We start from the raw sequence: 20,938 nt of genomic DNA, 5'->3' as shown, positions 1-20,938 counted from the left end.
CTTTTGCAATAGCGAGTGCTTTATTTGGTACTGGTATTTGGTACAGCAGATCGAAAAAAGTTGTTAGGAAGTAAATGTTGAAAGCGTATGTCCCCCACTTGCAATCCCCACATATGTCCCCCACAAGGTAATCGAGAATATTCATAGTTTAGAGCATTTTTTAGTAACTAAAACATGGTGATGGTGCTTCCGAATCAGCATAAGCTAGCCGAACAGTGCACCACCGACAGTCTGCAGACTATTTATTCTTTGTTTTTTTTATTTATTTGGTACAACAAAAAATGTATACATTGAAAAATATATATACACAACTAAAAAAGGCCCGCTCTACTGCAGGTCAGGTTGCGTTGGGGGCACCATGACAGTGGTGCTGTCAAGGCCCTGGCTGCTGTGGCTGGGCAGGAAGCCAGCTGCCGCGAGCAACCGATAATCTGCACTTTGAGAGTGGGGATCATCGGGCTGCTCCACAACAAATGCTTCTCTGAAGCGCCACTTCCTGCCCCCACAGCGATCACCAGACCCTGGCAGCCACCTCTTAATAAAGTTGAGGGCCTCCGCCTGGTCGCACCCTGCTTTTTGGCAGATGACATCTGCATACAAGAACAGAAATACCATAGTACACATGAAGCACTGCAGTACAGAGAATACACAAGGGTACACACACATAAAACAATGAACAAGTCTAACCTGTCACTAATCTACAGAGCCTCAGGTTCAAAAAGGCCCTTTTCCCTTTTCTGCCATGAAGGCTGTACAGCACTTGCACGTCATGTGCCAATACAGCCTTCATGGCATTCACACCAATTTCTCGGAGGCCACGTCCCCCAATCTGCAGGAGGTACTTGCGCTGTAAAAAAATGCAAGAAGCATAGATGGGGTAAACGCAACAGCACATCGAAATGTTTTCATGATAAAAATCTGCAAGAAGAGGACACTGAAAACAACAACTTGAATTTTTGGGCATCACAACATTTCATTGTTTTTTTACGCTAACTTCAACTCACTTGACCTAAAATGGTTTCCACATCAGCCCTCTCACACTCAGTGTGAGAACCTTTCAGAGTCCTTCTCTGAATGCAGTTTCGCTGTTATGAAATCAAATACAACACTGTTATAACCCTTAATAAATATTGATTCTAGCTATGAAATAGTAAATTACTTTGTACAGTGCTCAAATTCCAATACACGTTTCTTCGAGGTTACAATGTCTTTGCCTGAATGTTGACCAGGAGTAGCTTCTACAGGTGAAAAACGATAAAATATGTGGAATTCAAAAAGAAGCCTGGACATGTTTTTAATCAATGCATTGTAAGCAGAGCACAACAAGATAAATGAACATGATCAAGGCGTACTAAGAGGCAACCTTAGAGCGACCAAATCTTGGTCATAGATGAAACTGATAGAAAAATAAAGGTCGCACTAGATGGTCGCACCATTTGCTGTTTATATTTTTCTGTGATAGCCAACAAAGAGGCATGTCGCTATAGAAATCTCATCACAATAAACAAAGGTGCATTTTTCTTCACACTGCGAAATTGGGTGCATGTTAGATTTTTAAAAAAGTAAGAAATCGGCTAACACAAGGCAGGGTGAACTGTAGCTCAAAGTAGAGAGAGCCGCAGCGGACACGAAATAGGGTGATAAATGAACAAAATTACTGAATGTCTGTTTTAAGCAGGCTATTGCTAGTCACTGCCCATCAAACACACGATGCCGCCTACATCGTCTGCTAGCTTAAGACAGTTCACTCGGACTTCACAGACTATATAGTAAATACAGTCGAATCTCATTAATTCCAACACACTTAATTCGAACTGACGCTGTGGTCCTATCAAAGCTATACCGCGCTCCGAAAATGCTCTCAGCACCCCGCCCAATCCTGCGGTGGCACTTCAGACACCTCATCGCTGTGCTTGAAGAAGAAAATGAAGAAAAGGAAAGAAAAGACTGCGGTGGAATATTTGCCAAACGCCAATCTGCGACATTCCTGTGCCCCGCTTCGGCTTTTTCCGTCCCTGCCACGTAGAGACCCTTCTCCTCTTAACACTGCGCATGAAGAGAAAGAGGGGAAAAAAAGCTGTCGCAGAGAGTTGGCTCTCTCATGCCGATTTGCAACGCGCCGGTGTCACGCTTCCCTGTTTTTCGTTCCTGCTATGTAGAGACTCTTCTCCTTTCAACACCGCGCATGAAGAGAGAAAAAAAAAGCTGCCGCGGAGTGTTTCTCTCTCGAATGCCGATCTGCTTTTCTCCAGGTAGAGACGCTCCTCCATTCTCATCATGTGCTGGCCACGCTCCGGCTGCAGCGCAGATGGTAACAGTGGAAACACAGTTGTCTTCGAAGAGTGTCAGCACTGGACATTGCCGCGTGCAACTTCTTTTGCCAGGAGAATACTGAAGCCGAAGTACAAATGCTTTGCAAACTGCACGCAAAACTTGTTGACTCGTTGCAAGGCCAACGTATACAGACATGTATTGACTACTTTAATTAATGACGGATGTCCTGTAATTTGTGAATAAAACTTCTCCATGCACATGCATCACTGCATGGTGAGCCCTCCGCTCGTTTACCGTATTTACTCTATTCTACCGCGGCCTCGATTGTAACGCGCGTCCGGTTTCCACAAAAAAAAAAAAAAAAAAAAAAACTAAGACATTGGTTGCCACGCGCACCCTTTTTTCTCGTTGGCCCGCTTGATCACACCACTCGCGAAAACGACTCTTTTTGAGAGCGTCTTCCGTTTAAATATAAAGTACGGGGGAAGCTTATGCCTATCTGACGTGCAACAGAGCATTGCTGTCACTCTAGTTTTACCGTGGCCCGATGTCAGTACACAAACTTGCTTCGCCCCCTTCTCCTAGACGGTTGTGGTGCCAGGCATGTCGAAGTAAAGAGGCGTGTGATCGGCATTCCCGATTTGCCCAAGCAGGTAGCCGTTGTGCCGCAAGTTTAGGAGGAACCTCTGAAGACTCTGAAGCTTTTCTTCGTACTCCTCCGGCAACTTCCGGCATATGCCCGTTCGCCTTCGGAGGGAAAAGCCTTTTCTCTTCATAAAGTTCGTTAGCCAGCACCTGCTCGCTTTAAAATGGCTCTGCATTAGCCCTTTTTCTAAGGCTAACTGCATAGCCTGCACTTGGAGCAGTTCTGTCGTCACGGGCCGCTGTGCCGCTCACTGCTTAATCACATACTCGCCGAGCAGCTCTTCAATTTGTGGAAACCGACCCTGCTGTGGTCCACTGAAGCCTTTGCGTGAATCTTTGTTGTCGACAATATTCTGCTTTTGTTTCCGGCAGTCCCGCACGCACGTTTCGGGAACTCCGAATGACCGCGATGCGGCCCGATTTCTGTCCGTTCCGGCACACGCGACGACTTTTCTTTTAGAAGCAGCATTGTGGTGCACTCGTCGAGTTTTTGGAGTCGGCCCTACCATGCCGTCGATGCTAATGTACTACAAGATGACGAACTCCTCAGCACACGTATGAAGTGCCGCGCATGGGAAACACATAGGCAGAAATGACCGACGCGCCATGCCGACGCACGTAGGGGGCGGCCATTTTGTAAGTGGCGATGGCAATAGAATGACCATATTCATTTTTTTTTTCGTATTCGATTTTAACGCACATGCGATTTATGAACTCTCTTAACCGGAAAAAAGGTGCGTGTTAAATTCAAGTAATTACGGTAACTTTCATTATTTTGAACTTCTTTTAATTTGAACAAATTTTCTGGCCTCTTTGAGTACAAATTATTCATATTCGACTGTAGTACAGTGGCTCATGAGATAACCTGACTAGTTTGTTTCCCGAAACACAGTATCTTAAAGCAGTACTAAATTTCTGCATGTTACATAGGCATATTAAAAATCAAGAAATATACACCAAAGCCGCAGCCACAGCTTTACTCTGCACAGCTGCCTCTGCTGCCTCCACTTCTCCAATTGTACCAGCAGGCAGCCGGGGAAGGTCAGAGGGGCGCTGTGCTGGCTGGGCGTGCTGAGGCACGGACAAGAGCCGTACCTTGTGCTTCAGCTGTCGCACCTCCTGCAGAACCTCTCTTTGTTGCTGCCGGATGCCAAGTTGGATCCGCAGAATCCGTAGCAATAGAGCTGAAACATACAAGAGTATGTACCATATTTACTCGCACAATTTGCATCCTCACATAATTTGCTCAGCAGTATAATTAGCCAGCCAGCTTTACTACAAGAAACTTTTTGCTCGCATACTTTGCCCTCCCCAACCAGCCCGAGCCACCTTGCCAGCACACACACAGACACATTTGATTTCATGATGCTCTGGTCAGGCACATCTCTTGTCGAGCAGGCGAGTGCAGTCTTACACAAAATGGACTGAGTGCAAGGTCCCTTCTTCCATGAACTTTTATGCTTTCCCTAGAATATCGAACTTGAAAACTGAAACCTGTTTATGTGTAGTCCGAAATGCCTAAAGGTTTGCCTCCTATCTTCCCACCTCTTCCACGGCAAGAATGTATTCCCGAGACACAGCACAGATGTTGAACGCGTGCAAGGACCTGTCACATCAACTAGATGAGGCAGGTTTTCGCACTCATTTTTTTTTTTTTTCGGTTTCGCCATCTGGCCATTGCGTTTTTACCGTTCCTTGTGATAGGCTACAATAATTGTATACGAGGCAGATTGCTGTTATAAAGCTTACCGAAGAAAACTGAAACCGTGCTACCGCTAAGCACATCAGCGTGGAGTTCTTCGACATGCAATATTCAGTATGGGAGCCAGCAGAAGAGTGCGTTGAATAACCGCTAAGCACATCAGCGTGGAGTTCTTCGACATGCAATATTCAGTATGGGAGCCAGCAGAAGAGTGCGTTGAATAAGACTTAGCATAGAAGCTTGGGTGTGTTGGTTAGATATCGGAGGGAACACAACGCAATAGAAGACTGGGACAAGGAATGGACACACACACACATGAAGGGCGACACACACAGCACTGTGTTGGCATCGCGCTTCCTTGTCTGCATCTTACTTTACGTTGGGTTCCCAACAATTATTGGAGAGTACTTATGTTCTCTGGTATAACCCTGTCGTGGGAACTGGTTTTTGTGAGCACTGTTCGGAAGAACTTCAAGAAAATGGGGGCATTTGAACAGGCTTAGCAAACAAATGACAATCCGCTTTGAGACAGCTGTGACAGCGCCTGCAACATATATTCCCAGTTGAGCTTTTAGGCCAGCGATTCCTACTAGCTTCGCACATGACCGGATTGACAAAAAAAGTACACATAATACGCGAGTATATACCGCATTTGACTCTGTAGCTTTGATGAACCAGGCAGATACACAAATTTATCCAAAACTCCATTGATTCTGTTGCAAAATTATTCAAGAAACAAATTGCGATGTTATCCATGTTACTATACGATTGTGGCACTTTACCATTGCAGCTTTCCAGGAGGCACACATAGTGCAGCGTTAGTTCACCACTCGCAGTTAATTGTATGCAGTAGGTTGCTCACAGCAACTGACTGCATGCAATGGTGAACATCTTGCATGCTTGCACCGCTGTTTCAGCATGCTGGCTGCTTCCCATACGGCTATCAATTGATGTTCACAAAATTGGGAAGATGAAGAAAGACTACACAGTGCCCTCTGGCCACCCTATACTCCAAACCTCCAGCCAACAAACAAACAAGAGAAACAGAAGTATGCAAATGAACATTATTCCTATTGCAGCTGGAATGGAGTGTAGTTTTCACCAATTCTGTGTGTTAAGTCAATATGGAGTGAGTTAACTCCATAAAGTAGCTTTTCTCATAACAGTGTTCACTCTATTGTAACACAAGGAGTGACTTCATAGCATCTAGAAGGAAAAATAGAATCTTCAGTATTTGATAGAAATGTGAGGCTCTACCTTAAAACAACAATAATCTGGAAAAAGAACTCATTACATTAAAAAAAAAAGGTAGCACAGTTGATCCCCTTTACAAGAGACACTGATGTAACAGACAAACGGGGATAAGAGGCACCAGTGTGCAGGCTGACATTTGGCCCATCATGCATCAGGCACTCCGTAGATGCGCCTGTGCAGCCGGGAGCCCTGCAGTCAAGCATACTGAGCAAGACTGTTGACCACTGTACAATGACACATTGCAGCAAATTTTCAAAACTTCATTTCACAGACTTCTGCAAAAGCTTCTTACACTCTCGCATGATTTTTGCACAAGCTTCTCTCATTCTTGCGTGATTTTCGTCAGAACATATAAGTGTTGGAAGTTGTATGTCCCCAAAAACTTGCACAATACAAATAGCATACATTAAAGTCTATCACTTAATACGTGCATAGTGTAACAATGAAAGGAAACTCACGCATGGTTTGCTCCGAGCCTTCCCCGTGCGGTGCCTCCTTGAGCCTTGGAGAGCACTGTACAGCTAGAGCAAAGTAGCATCAATCCAGTGTTAATGGCAGGTTAACAAGACAACAAAACTAACCCCCATATTCATAAACGCTCCCCGACTCGACTTTCACCCTTCACTTGACAGAGTTGAGCACTGTGCCGCTGCTCGTTTGAAAGCGACGCTGCTATACTCGAGAATCACAGCAGATTATTGCTGACATGCAGCAATTTTCTCTGCTTAGAGACGGCGCTCCCATCAGCCATCTCAAGTGAAGGTGAAGCGTTGAGTGGAGGGACGTTCTAGAATACGGGGGTAAGATTGGTTGCAAGAACACTACAATAGACACACTTAATTTTTACACTTCATCTATATTGTACAGCTACACACATTCTGCATCCTTATAATGCAACATATACATACAGGCTTATAAAGTAAACACTATAGGCTGCTCAAATAACACCTACACAAAAAAATTACCCAAAAGTGGCCATGCGCAAAGTACTTTTATTTGAAACTCACAAAACTTTTGCGGTGATGGAGAATAAATAAGACAGGTTACGCTTGGAGGCACATGAGACCTTCGCAGCTTTCATAAAGTACAAAAAACAATATGGTATGTGTGTGTGTATGTACGCATGAAGCTTCAGCCTTTACATACGGTTTCTTGAAAGAATCGACTATGAATTTTATGGCACCTGTGTCCTTCAGCGCAATTGAAAGCCTGCTGATCAGTGTGTGCAATTGTGGAATAGTTACATGGAAAATGGCGTGAAACACCTAAAATCAGATTTTTCTAGCTAGGAAACATGCAGCTGTGTATACACAACACATGCTGCAAACAGTGGGAGGTGACCACAAGAGTGATTTGAGTGTAAGCGGCAGTATTCCGCATTCATGCACCCCGCCATTTTAAACTGTTGCCCAAAAGCAGCACCACTTCAGCGTGCAACTTTTTTTTTTTACATCATAAACAGCACGGAATACAGCGAGGATGAAAACAATATATGCAATTAAATTTTGAGCACTATTTATGGTGCGCATGATTGATTGATTGATATGTGGGGTTCAACGTCCCAAAACCACTATATGATTATGATAGACGCCGTAGTGGAGGGCTCCGGAAATTTAGACCACCTGGGGTTCTTTAACATGCACCTAAATCTGAGCACACGGGCCTACAACATTCCCGCCTCCATCAGAAATGCAGCCGGGATTCGAACCCGCGCCCTGCGGCTCAGCAGCCGAGTACCTTAGCCACTAGACCACCGTGGCGGGGATGGTACAAATGAAAAAAAAAAAAAAATAGGCCTTTGTACAACGACGAATTTATAATTTGCCTTCACGGACCTTCTGTTAGGCTGCACCACATACAGATTTTTTGTGGCTTTCAAAAGAGATTTGAAAAAAAAAAAAATAATAACCGTGTTTACTCTCGTCATGAGCGCACTTACTAAGTCACCCTCATTTCAGTCGCCAAAATTTTCAATTTTTTTTTTCCACATATTAAACACACACCTTACGTTCATCCGCTGAAGTCCCACGGGCTCCCCCCCCCTTGCCGCCTTTGCTCGCTGCCACGTGCCATTTCATTTTTGTTTCTATTTGTTCATGGAACGTCCCCTGTCTTTTTAATTATCTCTTGTAACATATGTGGCATTATCTTGTTCCCGAGGTGCCACAGGTGCTCTGCTATGTAGATGCACCATTAAACTAGTATTTTTGATCAACTGTGCATTTCTGATGTTTACCTTGCAAGTACGTAAAACTGGCATGCTTCTTGATCTACGATACACATGTGGCTTGTCTCACTTTGAAGGAAAAGTTAGCATACAATGGTGTAAATGCTTCGAATTTGAAATATTGAGGCAGCAGCACTCTGGAGATGATCATATGGTAAAGAAACAAGTGCTGCCTTATTACTGGCAAGTTGTCACTTATATGTACAAATAAATTTTGCGAGCTAAAAAAAGTACAAAAGCACAGCGAGGCTATGATGTGGTTCAACCTGTGGATTCGCTTCATTTATCACGCCATATGATGAAGCTTCCTTTGGTAAAACTGCTCAGATAAGAAAAAATGTTTGCTGTCCAATACAGCAACTATACAAAGTGTGCACGTGCATCTCGCAGCGTCTTTTCGTCACTTCCGAAATGCGCCACCAACATGCCCGGGCACCAACCGAATCTATCGCCTACAACTGCCATGTTGTCTCCTCGTGCTTGCACCCGTTTAGTTTTGCCTCACGATGCAAGTTTGAGAAATTATGAGCTGCTGGTGAGGCAAGTTGATTTAGTAGTCCATGCAGAGGGAGCAGAGCTTAGGGTGTTTCTTCGCTGAAAGTTATAACCTGAAATTGAGAACGCACATTCCGATTTTCCTAAAAGTACCAGCGTATTTGGCTGGTGCAGATTAACAAAAGCTACTTGAAGAAACTTTGCAATATTTGCATCTTCAGGTGCAACTTCATTACGGGTAAGTGCCATAGCCAAGTATTTACCTGCAAACAGATATAGCTTACCAAGATACTGTACATACAAACTTGTCCGCAGTTAAAATCATGATGGCGTGGAAGGTGGTTAAAATTGTGATGCCGATCGCGGAGATTTGGTATTGCATTGAAACAAACTATAAAGAATGGGAAACAATATTAGTTCACTTTGAAGTATAGCCGATCGGTTCAAGTTGGGCGTCAGGATTTTTTTTTAATTAGTCAATTAATTCTATACACGGTCTCTATCATGTTCAGTGACTCCACTGTACATTAGTGTACAACAAAAGCAAAATACAAAGTGAAAAGTGTGTTAAAGCATATGCGAAAAATAAAGTGATGACTGGCATTACCGCGGCACACACCACGCAAAGTCGCTATCTGCCTTGTATAATATTTTCCTCGACTATTTCCACAAATTGCAATCAAAGAGGCTCAAGCTCAACATCAGCACTGTTTAAAACACTTGGGGGGGGGGGGGCATTGCTACTTTGGTGGCGTAGGCCGTGACAATATATTCATAATATTATATCTCTTGTAAACTTGCCTAGCTCTGCATGACTAGTTTTCGATGGGAGCAGCTGCGCTTCGCACATCCACTCTTGAAATTGCGGGTCGAGAGATTTTGAGCTTTCACTTGTTTTTGGGCCAGGCAATTTGTAGTGAAGGCAAGATAATAGGCCCTCATAGGTTGTGGCGGGCAGCCGGTGTACGCCGTGGCTGGTATATGTGTCGCACATCTTGATTATCTGGTCTTGTATCGAGTGAACAAGCGAGGCCTTCCTAATCCAATGAGCTCGTTAAAGTAAGACAACAAAAAACCACAATGCTTCCACATCGTTCACAGCAACAGATGACGAGCCCCCAACAAACCGCACTGCAGCACGTGAACTGCCGTAGGTACCCAGGGAGTTACCCGGGCATGGTGGGAGAGGGCGACAACGGCAGAAGTGACATCACAAGAACACTATGTATAAAGGGGACATTTAAAGACTTTTTTCCCATTTTTAAACTTCGTGCACTGTTCTGTCACAATTTATAGCTCAGAATAGTTGTATTTTGAAAAGGGCACCAATTCATAAGCCCAATGGTTCAAGGATGGGTGCATTTAGGGGGCCCATTCTACGTTTTACTTATGCCCTTCAAGAACTTGCTTACAGGGCCAAAGTCCTGTTTCAGAAAGAACACACTAGTGCGTGGCCAGCAGTCCGTCAAGCATAGTGCTGGCGAGATTTGGAAATGCAGCGCATGAGCATCCTCATCTGCTACTTCTCTGCTCATGCTCTCGGGGCTTACTTGCGAGGCACGGTCCTTCGCACTTTTCATTTTCACACTGTAAATCAACTGATACCAACTCTGCCTTCCATTATTTAATAAACCAATATTTCATGGTCACGAGGACGAGCTTAAAATGTTTGCTACATCAGACCTGAACAGCATTTTGAGTCATCGAAACTTGCTAGTTGCAGCGAGCATTATGCGAAAAATATGATGTGCTTTACAGTGACAACTTGCAAAACACTGCAGCAACGATTAAAATCATGCATTTTTTGTGCTCACAGGAAATCCCTGAAGCAGGAGGCACTGGGCTAGATAAATTGCGCAGCTAAAATACGGATGCGCTTTCCAATGCTGTCATGCGTACAGGCGGAGAAATGGCAGACAAAACTGGGCGCACCCCGATTCTATGCGCATGCGTCCCATTCACAAGCCTCGCTGCCAGTTAGCACCACATGGCTCACTGTCCATGAGCTCGCTTGTTTCCTGTAACAGTGGACCATACGGTACACCTATTTAAAAACGAGGACAGAATGTATATAATGCAGCATCTGATGAAGCCATGACGATGTGTTGCTGATGAAATCTGGAACTCTAGTTAGTACCCTTATTGTTAACCAGCCGACCGACTAGCACAAAAAGATTTGCGACTGAAATGATGGCATCTACACCTGCCCTTAAAGGGACACTGAACAAAGTTTTTGCCGCCGAGATTTTCAGCCAAAGCAAAAGATTGGGCCATGAAATTCATAGACAATAATAATTTCAAGCAGAAACTACGAAAACATACTGAATTTAATGAGCCTTTTACAAAATGCCGCGTCTAGCTCTTAGACACGGCGTTTTCTAAAAGGTCGCGACATTTATTTTTCAAGTTTTTTTTTTTTTGTTATTCAAGACAAATCTACGGTGCATTGTTCACAGAAAACAAAATTGCCTCAGTAAGATTTCTTTGCGAGCAGCTTACTAATTTTAAGGCAGGCGCGTTGATTCGTGAACTGAAGGATGCGAGTGATCGATCTTGCCTGCTAGTGGCTAGGCGACAAAGGCTTTACCTCATGTCCTGGTGTAGCTAAGTCACGCAAATGGAGCAGAAAATGTGCATTATCATTTATTTCACCTAAATATCACACGTATGTGACTTATTGCCGGTGACAGGTGATCAGGATGAAGTCGACAAGTTGCAAATCTGAACAAGAATTCACTCGAATGAAAAACCAACCTATACTCACGTGCACGGTGAAGTCGAACACGCCGTCCGTCGATGTTGTCGCTGATGCCCGAAGGAAAAGACAAGAGGACAAGCGACGGGGTCGTCTCTTTCTATAAAGTCGGCGGAACTGCCAGAACGGCCAACACAAAAGGCATCGGGTTGACATTCCTCCATCTGGGCATCAGTCGCTCCACCCGGGCATGCAGCTGCTACTGGTTCTACTACTATCCTCTTCCCCGTGCCTCTTCCCGACATTGCAGTGTTGCTGCCATACTCGCGAACCTTTTTAAATTAAAGCACGCAATCATGTATTATCGTGTGCCATACTAAACTTAAAAACAGTGCGCCGGTACATGAGATCACGAAGCGCGGTCCACGCCATCACAAGAGCAATTAGAGAAATGAAACAAAGAAAACAAAAATGTATAAAATATTTTGTCTCAATACGATCCGCAATCCAGTTTTCTGCAACGGCTTTTGGCCATGACCTACTACACTCCTGACCTGTTCAGATAGCGGGGTTCCTATGGGAGCGCGTGTCCCCGCTCTCGTTCAATCGCTCGCCGTAGGTGGCGCTACCTATAACCTGTTCGTCTGCTTCTTTACGGTTGTTTTGTAGGCGCTGGTATAAGAATGCCTGCTTTCTGTGGTGAACTGTCGGCATATATGTGACTATTTCTTCCCATACATTGCTGGTCAAGTAAGCTGTTCAGTGCGCTTAAGAATTTATAGCACACTGGTTGACAAACGTGGAAACCCGTGGATTTACATGATTTTGGACAGCCTATGCGTTGTCGCGTGCATTTTATTGCAAAAAAAATTCTGAATGTCTTTTAGTATTATTATTTCTGGATATTTCTAAATTGTGGATCATAAATTCGCACTACGAGTGCTTTGTTGGTTAAAATTTGACTACAAAGAGTGAAGGTGACGTCAGCGAACAGGTGCTGCCTAGCGCCACGCCGCTCGTAGGTGACGGCCCTAGCGGCAGAAGGTATGAACTAGAACGTGGGCGCTGGAAGAGGTGCTCTCTGGGCAGGTCAGGAGTGTAGTAGGTCATGCTTTTGGCTCTGTATGAACGGCCAAGCCAGTGCCAAGCCAAGCTTGCGTCCCTGATCAGCTGTTTGTTTTCACCGAGAATTCAACAGTGAACTGGCAATTTGTTTAGATGATATTGCTAAAGGGCTTGAAATTGAATATTTCTCTACGTACTACTGCTGTACTTTTCCTCTCTGTTTCCTGATCACAGTGATGAGATTGAGGAGGTTACAATTTAGAAAACAGCAAGTGCAGCTCTAGCATTGCTAGTATTGCTGTTTCGGTAATAAAATGTTACAAAGATTTTGCCCCGCGACCTGCTTGCCGTGTTCGAGCACCCAGTAGAAATTTACGGTGCCGCGTTTGAAAGAGTTGAATAAAATTGCAATATTACGAAAGAAAGGCTCTGAAGCAACATCGCATTTTATCAGGCCTACACCTCCCACACCTAGACGAGTAAAACTCGTCGATATTATCTTGCAAAGCTGTGTATAATATTTAAAACACATTCTTTAGCCCACGATGAATTGTTCTCTCGTGTGGCTTCTCCATTTGGTACTGTCATGTTAACTTACAAAGGCAACTTTCCATATTTAGTCTCTTTAGATGTTGCAAAAGCTTGACACGTGGTGTGTATGCCATACTCATAATTCTCCTCGTAACCTGGGTCCGCCTCTTTAAACAGCGTCGCATTTTATTGTTCGCAATTGTGTTTGTTTTACACTGTAAGCGAGCTGTGTGATTTCGTCAATATTCACGAGTGTTCCCTGACTATACAAACACGTGCGTCTTATTTGGTGCGGTGCACGTTTGTATGTAGCAAAAGATGTCATTTCGTCAGCGTGTGTCTGCATACACTTGCATGCCCTGCAGTACGTGTACATAATTAATGCAATAAGGACTGCAATGCATAGCCTTGCATTGGACATATATTCCATGCACCCTCAGAGAAATGTTGTTTGCTATGAGCCTACTGTTTATCATTACATTTTTTTTTTTTCGTTAAATTTTCATCTCCATATAAAGCAGCTGTATACAGGCACGAGCTTCAGCAGCTTCCTCGTTGTTCCATTTTAAATAAAAACACCAAGCCTACCCGAATCAATGATCTGTTTGCTATCATTACTGTTATGTGTTCTACGATGTACACAAGGATAGTAGTATACAAAAAATAGGGAGGGAATTGAATGCCCTGCCTGCATGGCTGCACCGTTTCACAAGATCAGGCGCTGCGCTGTGAAGCTTCCTACCGGCCTGCAGAAATTCAAGGGAGCGTACAATAGCGTGGTTCAAGAGGACTTGTGGGGAATACTAGACACACTGGTTGTAAAAGATGGAGTCACTAATCGTTTAAAGGAAATCTATAAAACTAAAAAGGTAGTTAAAAAGTGGGAAAAACAGGTATCCAAGCCCACAGTGGTGAAACGTGGACTTAGGCAGGCGTGCCCACTGTCACCCTTCTTATTCATGATGTACCTACAAGGATTAGAGGCCAAATTAGAGGCAAGGGGACTTGGCTTCAACCTCTCTTTAGTCAAACAAGGAAAACTCATTGATCAGGCACTACCAGCATTAATCTACGCAGATGATATAGTGCTAATGGCCGACAACGAGGAAGATTTGCAGAGGTTGATGGACATCTGCGGTAATGAGGGAGATAGGTTAGATTTTAGATTCAGTTAGGAAAAATCAGTAGTCATGATTTTTAATGATAACAAAGGTAGTGAGCTTAGAATACAGGAAGTCACGCTAGAGATAACAGATAAATACAAATAACTGGGCGTATGGATAAGCAATGGGACCGAGTACCTGAGGGAACACGAAATATGCGTGACGTATAAAGATAACAGGAATGCAGCAGTGATGAAAAATAGGGCACTGTGGAATTACAATAGGTATAATGTTGTGAGAGGAATATGGAAAGGGGTCATGGTTCCTGGGCTGACGTTCGGCAACGCGGTCTTGTGCATGAGGTCAGAAGTTCAAGCAAGATTAGAAATTAGGCAACGTGAAATATGTAGGCTTGCTTCAGGAGCTCACGAGAATACACCAAACCAGGGAGTACAAGGTGATATGGGATGGACATCATTTGATGGCAGGGAAGCTAGCAGCAAGATAAAATTTGAGAAGCGATTGAGAGAAATGGGGGAGGAGCGTTGGGCTATGAAGGTTTTCAGCTACTTGTACATGAAGAATGTCAATACAAAATGGAGGAAGCGAACCAGGAAATTGACTGGTAAATACTTAGAAAACAGCAGGTGGCCAAACCAGAAAGAACTATCGGTTAAAAAGGAACTGCAGGAAACGGAGACTGACATGTGGAGAATTGGCATGATTAAGAAGTCCGCACTAGAGATCTATCGAACTTTTAAGCAGGAAATTGCCAAAGAAAGAATCTATGATAATACTCAGGGTAGTTCTCTACTGTTTGAGGCCAGGACGGGAGTATTGCGAACCAAGACATATTGGGCCAAATATGAAGAGGTAGACACAATATGCAGTGCGTGCGAAGAGAAAGAAAAAATTGCCGAACACTTGACAATGCTCTGTAAAGGGCTTCACCTTATAGTTCAAGATGATGGCGCAGAGTTTTTCAAAGCACTGGTGTTTAGGGACAGGGAGGGCGAAATAGACTTTAAGCGGGTAGACTTAACTAGAAGGAGGTTATCTGATTGGTGGCTAAAGTCAAGGCACAATTGAAAATTAAACCCTTCACTTCAAAGTACCCGTCCAACTTTACTATTTAAAGGGGAAAAAAAAAAATCTAGTGGTTAGTTCACTAAGCATTACGGCTAGGTGACGTTAGCCGCCGCCCGATCTAAAGGGTACGGCCACATCCATCCATCTATCCAGCCAAGAATATGCTCTCTGGCTTGTTGCTCCAGGCCTAGTCAGGTAGATTTTCTGGCCTCACCATTGAATTGTTTGCTCGGGTTGTGGCTTGCAAACATTGCGGTTTTGGGTTTCGTATCATCTTGTTCCATCATCATGTCCTCCAAGTGGAGGACATGTCGCAGTGTGAGGAGGGAGTACGACAAGGCGCTGATAGAATGAGCTATCAGTCTTACCAGGCAGGCGGTTGAGAGCGCACCGAGGCAGCTGACGCCCACCAGCACTATCCGCTTCCTGTATAATACAGGCTAGGAAATTATAGAAACACAGAGCAGAAATCAACTCTTGTGCCTCTCTCATGCACTCACAAGGCGGAACCTGCTTCGAACACTGAGGACCGAGCTAAGCAACACCATGCGTGACGATAAATCATGGTCTCCTATTGCAATAATGATTAAGGCACGCATGCAACTTAAACCATTGTCACGCAAGATGAATTCACAATACCATCGAAGTGAACCCAAGGCACGTGTTGATTATTATGTACGGTACTAGCGCTAAATTCATGCAGACATTTAGTTGGCGCTGCAGTAGGCCTAGTTGAAGGAATGGCCACAGCTACTGCTGTGATGGAGAACGGGCTCATTAACATCTTCAGGTAGATTAAAACAGCTTACCCCGAAATGGCTGAGAGTGTCACGCTATCCCTAGCAGTGGCACATGCAGTTGCATATTTAACGATTACAGAAATGGCGCACCGATTTCCAAAGTACCTATCAATACTTCCGTCAAGGCGTAGCACCAAACACTTTATCGCACATTTCGGGAAACATTCTTTTTTCTCCCAATCTGGTGGCTAGGCATGACTACGCCCAAGAATAAGCATGTTATTATGTATATCGGAGATATTTTCATCTGATCCCTGAAAAATTATTTCCCTAAACCCATGGACAAAAAAGAAAATGGAATTCGCACCTGTCATCACATTGCACCCCATCACAGGAATGGGATCAGATGCAGCTATGCACATATCACACAAGCATGCTGACTGTACAGTTAGTATAACTGCAACCTTCATGTACCCAGCCTTCATGTACCCTCTATGACATTTCAGAACATCTGAGTCAGTGTTAGCATCAAGTTATGTTCTTCATGCTGGGGAACCAGTGTGATGAGTTACCATTTCTACAGAATGAAGCCCTGTCTACCTGGAACAAGCTGCAAGATATATAACTAAACGGCCCTTTTCAGGGCCAGTCAATCTCTGTCCGGCTTGGATGCACCAACTGATTCCCTTTATCATCAACCCTCAATAAAACTAGCAAATGTTTGTACATGTGCAAGCAGTGTCATTCAATACCTTAGGAAATGCTTGTGAAGCAATTTCAAGGAGAATCGTTTTTCTGATCTCATAGTGAGGCATTAGGAACACCTTAGTCACACCAAATGCCATTATTCAATGAGAGGAACAAGAGAAATATTTCACTGGGAACTATGAAGTAAACAAAAAAACAAATGTTTTCAGATACTGTGAGATCATTTCATAAAAAAGCTCAGAAGTTGCTATGTGTGGCCACATTTAATCTGTGCAAGCATCGTGTGGTTACAAAATTCTGTACCAAACATAGGTTCAGCTTTCTGGAATAGACCGCGCTGCACAAGCTAGCTCAGTGCATGCACTTCTGTACCCTGCCAGAGAATATTTTTACCACCAGTATGTTGTAACGTGAAGTGAAATGGTGATTGCATACTAGGGCGCGTCCTGCAGGACCCCAATAAAGTTGTTTCACTTGATCGGTTGGTGTGCTGTAAGCAGAACATTTCCAAGAAAAATCGTATAGTTTGGAGGAGGACTTAAGCAAGGAAAGGTGTAGATAAAACACTGGATTCACTGGCATTATCCTCACCCAGTATAACATTGTCTTTCTGGTGAATCTTTGTGTCTGAACAGTGAGCAGGATAAGCTGGTAAAAACATGCAAAATGGGAAGTCTAGCACAGCAATCTGTGCAGTACTGCTCATTTCATGGAGCATTAATTACACAGGCTTTGCTCATTGTTAGCGTTAAGCCTATATTATGTCCACTGCAGGGTGGAAGCCCAATCAATGTTCCCTGTCCTGTATGAGCCAATTTCATATTATGGCTGATAATTTCTCGATCTCATTGGAACTAATCACCTGCCACCCTCTGCTACATTTCATGTGTCCTAATATAAATTAATTGACATTACTGACCTGTCATCCATCTTTTTTTCTCGTTCCCAACGAATGCATTCATTTTTGATAAACTCTGCTTTCTTCCCATGTCTTAATATTATGCTAGCCTTTTTTCATTTTTCTGAAACATTATCTTTGCTCAGAAGCTAGAAGTTATCAGAAAGAACATAACGACATTCTATCTCCTGAGCATATGGCATAATCAATACAAAAATGTAATAAAAGTGAGAAAACATCCTATCTATATAAGAGGCCCTAAAATACTGCAGGAGGCAACAAATAAACTGGTATTTGTATAAAGGCAGTGACAAAAACTTTGACTACTGTCACTTATTCTGATTCTTGGGACATCTTTTTTAGTACATCATAACACATAATTACACATTTACACAATTTACACAGAGGAATTGCCACCACGTGCATTGAGGCCACCCTTCAGAAGTCATGTGAGCACAAGGATGAGGTAAGCCTTAAAAACCAGATTAAAAGACTAAAGGATGCTGGATATCCCAACAGCACCATCACACCCGTGTGCTAAACCCTACTGCAGAAAGTCAAGTTAAACAAAACAGGACCAAAATAAAAACAGAATGACCAAAGATCTTTGCATGCTATACCGTACGTACATAATGTGTTTCACAATATAAAGAAAATAGCGAGCCGATATGATTTTATCTTGTTATTTGCCATCCCTTGCAAGTTTTCAAAAGTGTGTGTACTAAAAAGCAACAGGAATAGCCATTATTTCATCATTCGTCACGAGAATAGGTATACTGAATGCCAATATAATGTTGTGTATGAGATACTATTGACACGTGGAAACGTAAACATAAGACAAACTGGGCAATGCCCGAATGTTTGAGCAAGACAGCATGCTTAAAATGTTAAGAATGGCTATGGTAGTCGCATGGCCATACACTGTAAAGAATGTAAGTGCAGTTCTATGTTTCATAAAACACTGTTTTTGAAAAAAGCAAGAACAAGAAATGAAAGAGAGACTGTGAAAGCATTTTCTTGTCAGGAAGGCCATGGATCAGTGCATCAGTATACATTCACTCATCCATTTGGAGAGAGAGTATTATTTTCTCAGTTAAGATTATATTATCATGGTCTCACATGTGTCGTTGTGCATGAGCACTGTTCTTGTACTCTGTAAAAAAGTGGGCGTAGTACCTTCAATAAAATTTAGTTGGCAGTCAGCGCTCTTTCCTGTCCTTTTTGTCTCTTCCTGAAATTCTCTCACTGTTACTAGAACACAACCACGATGAACCAACTTGCCCAGATTAAGCTATTGTTGATGAAAAGTCAGAGCATGAAAATACTTCAGGGGCTCAGAACCTCCTCACTACCCGTCTAGTTACGGCCCTGGTCTATGTGTTCCGAGAATGAAGCACTAGTGGAGCTATCTAACTACCTAACGGTGAGGAGGGTTTGTGTATACTCGAGCTTGTTTCATGACATGGTGAGAGGTGGCAGGTTGTTGAAATAATATGCTGTGTGGGAGGTCAAGATTTTGATTGAGAATGCTGAGTATGAGCCAGTGACATTAGGCGTTCAAGACTTTTTGCGATATTCACTCTAGCATAGGACCTTGGTTGGTGGTTGACGTGTGCATTTGATCACATTGTAGTCTTCCATCATAATTTTTTTGCCACTTGGCGTCGACGCTCTTGAGTTGTACCAAAGTAATTAAGCATCCAGGTACAAGTATCTTCTGTCAGTGTTTCAATGAAGAGCTGAATATGAGTAATAGCTTCCATCGATACTTCTGGCATTGGTGTATGCACATTTCTTTTGAAGTTCTCTTGTAAAAAAGGCATTAAAGGTATGTTTTGTGACTTTTTAGTGTTGGCCAGAACTGCTGGTGTGTCCGAACGGCTCTTCGATTGGTTGTGGTGTTGTCTTGTTCAGGGCCACAGAGCTTTCAGTCTTTTTTTATATTTGCCTTCACAGGAATGCTCTTTGCATGCTTCTTCGGTACTTTGTATTATTCCTAAAGCATTGACTTCCAGATTTTGATTGTGGTGCTTTAATCTAGTGTTCAACTTCACGCTAGCTTCATTTGCACGCAACGCAAGAACTCAGGAGTATGGTAACTTTTGCTATGGGTTTTCCCTTCTTCAGTCTACTGTATTTTTGCCTGTGTTGTCTAAGCGCTGACAGCCTCGTGCGACAGCTTTTTTTTTTTGTGCACTTATTGTGTGCCAATGACTTATTTGCCTCCTCAGCTAAAGACTTTTTGTATTATAAGAGAAAGCTCTGTCTGTATTGCTTTTGTCATTTGCTGATGGTGTATCTTCAGTATCTTTTCTCAGTGTACACTATACTTGAATGGAAGAGCAGCATGACTACCTTCAGCTGTTAGAAGGCTTTTAGCTGCTGTAATACTGATTGATGCTCCTTTCTCGGGCGTTCTATTTTGGATGGTTGGCATGTCATTGCTTCTTTTAAACTTTAAAACTGCAGGTGCACCTTTTTCTGGTCACACCTGGTATATTTTTCCAGTGGTTATATATATATATATATATATATATATATATATATATATATATATATATATATATATATATATATATATATAATCTATATTGCTAACTTGAGAAACAAGGCCTCTTTACGTTAGGTGCACATCAGGGGGGAAGAGTACTTCTATTACTTGCCAAGATTGTGGCCCCTTATGGTGGGAATCATAATGCACTGTTGATGTGTCAAATTCACATAGCATAATCCCAAGGCACTCGATCCATATCCAAGGAAGAAAATTATGTTCTTTTGCGTGAGTTTCAGCAACTCATAGTAATTTGTATGTAAATGAATACTTCATCATTCTTGGCTGTCATGTTTTATGGAAGTACATGTGCTTCGTTAATAACAAAAAAACATGCACGCTCATGCCACTGCAGTGGCGTGAGCGTGCGTTTTTTTTTTTTTGTTATTAACGATTTGTCCTATGCATTCACGTTTCTTCTTTTTTTGTGTGTCGTACTGCTCGTATCGCGCAGCCTACCGTTTTGGGCACACGTAAAAAAAGTACATAAAAAAGATGCGTTCCACGCCGAAATTCGCGTTCGCAACGAGCTGGGCACCGACAGGGTGCCCTACGACGCCCGCACACTCCGCAACACCTTACCAACCGTTCGCTGCGATGTTGTTGGGAATTCGTGTGGTCGTTGCATGAATATAGCGCGTGCGTGCGTGCGCACGCGCGTCTGTGTCTTAGATCACGGCAACTGGATATGTTGTATGATTCAGTCACCATAACGCAACTGACGACCCCCGCTCTTCCCATACGTCAAGCAGCAGCAAGTGCCGTTAACCGTACTGTGCTGTGAACGCAAAACAGATTCGAATAGGTCGCGTAGATAGCCAGCCCGACACATGATACGATAAGATTTGCGTCAGATATTCGACGTCTACATGCACGCGTAAGACAGCGGTATCCGCAGCAGCTTCGTCATACGTACGGATAGCACCGCATCGGACGTCACGTCTGACAGAGAAACTTGATC

At 43.3% G+C, this 20,938-nt stretch overlaps 1 protein-coding gene across 2 annotated transcripts; it reads right to left on the bottom strand.

The window, feature by feature from the left end:
• Positions 1–241: 241 nt before the first annotated feature.
• On the bottom strand, positions 242–11,739 carry LOC142765250 (uncharacterized). Of its 2 annotated transcripts, XM_075865949.1 has the most exons (5): positions 11,362–11,739; positions 6,334–6,396; positions 4,015–4,103; positions 688–847; positions 242–590 (listed from the first exon to the last, which is right to left on the bottom strand). In XM_075865949.1, exons 2-5 carry the CDS (start codon positions 6,335–6,337, stop codon positions 328–330), a joined length of 516 nt encoding a protein of 171 aa, XP_075722064.1. In that variant the 5' UTR covers positions 6,338–6,396; positions 11,362–11,739; the 3' UTR covers positions 242–327. The 2 variants fall into 2 exon arrangements, with proteins under 2 accessions (XP_075722064.1, XP_075722063.1); XM_075865948.1 differs by lacking the exons at positions 4,015–4,103; positions 6,334–6,396; positions 11,362–11,739 and having other exon boundaries at positions 688–2,606.
• Positions 11,740–20,938: the final 9,199 nt, after the last annotated feature.

This window comes from Rhipicephalus microplus, chromosome 6, assembly GCF_043290135.1.
Source record: "Rhipicephalus microplus isolate Deutch F79 chromosome 6, USDA_Rmic, whole genome shotgun sequence".
Classification (NCBI taxonomy): domain Eukaryota; kingdom Metazoa; phylum Arthropoda; class Arachnida; order Ixodida; family Ixodidae; genus Rhipicephalus; species Rhipicephalus microplus.
This window is presented reverse-complemented; position numbering and strand designations above follow the sequence as displayed.

What these genes read in the sequence shown, in the direction of transcription:
- LOC142765250 (XM_075865948.1), bottom strand. Translation starts at nt 964, where the DNA reads ATGCCCAAAAATTCAAGTTGTTGTTTTCAGTGTCCTCTTCTTGCAGAT. An exon ending in GCTCTGTAGATTAGTGACAG is followed by an intron (nt 591 to 687) that starts GTTAGACTTGTT and finishes TCTTGTATGCAG; the next exon opens with ATGTCATCTGCCAAAAAGCA.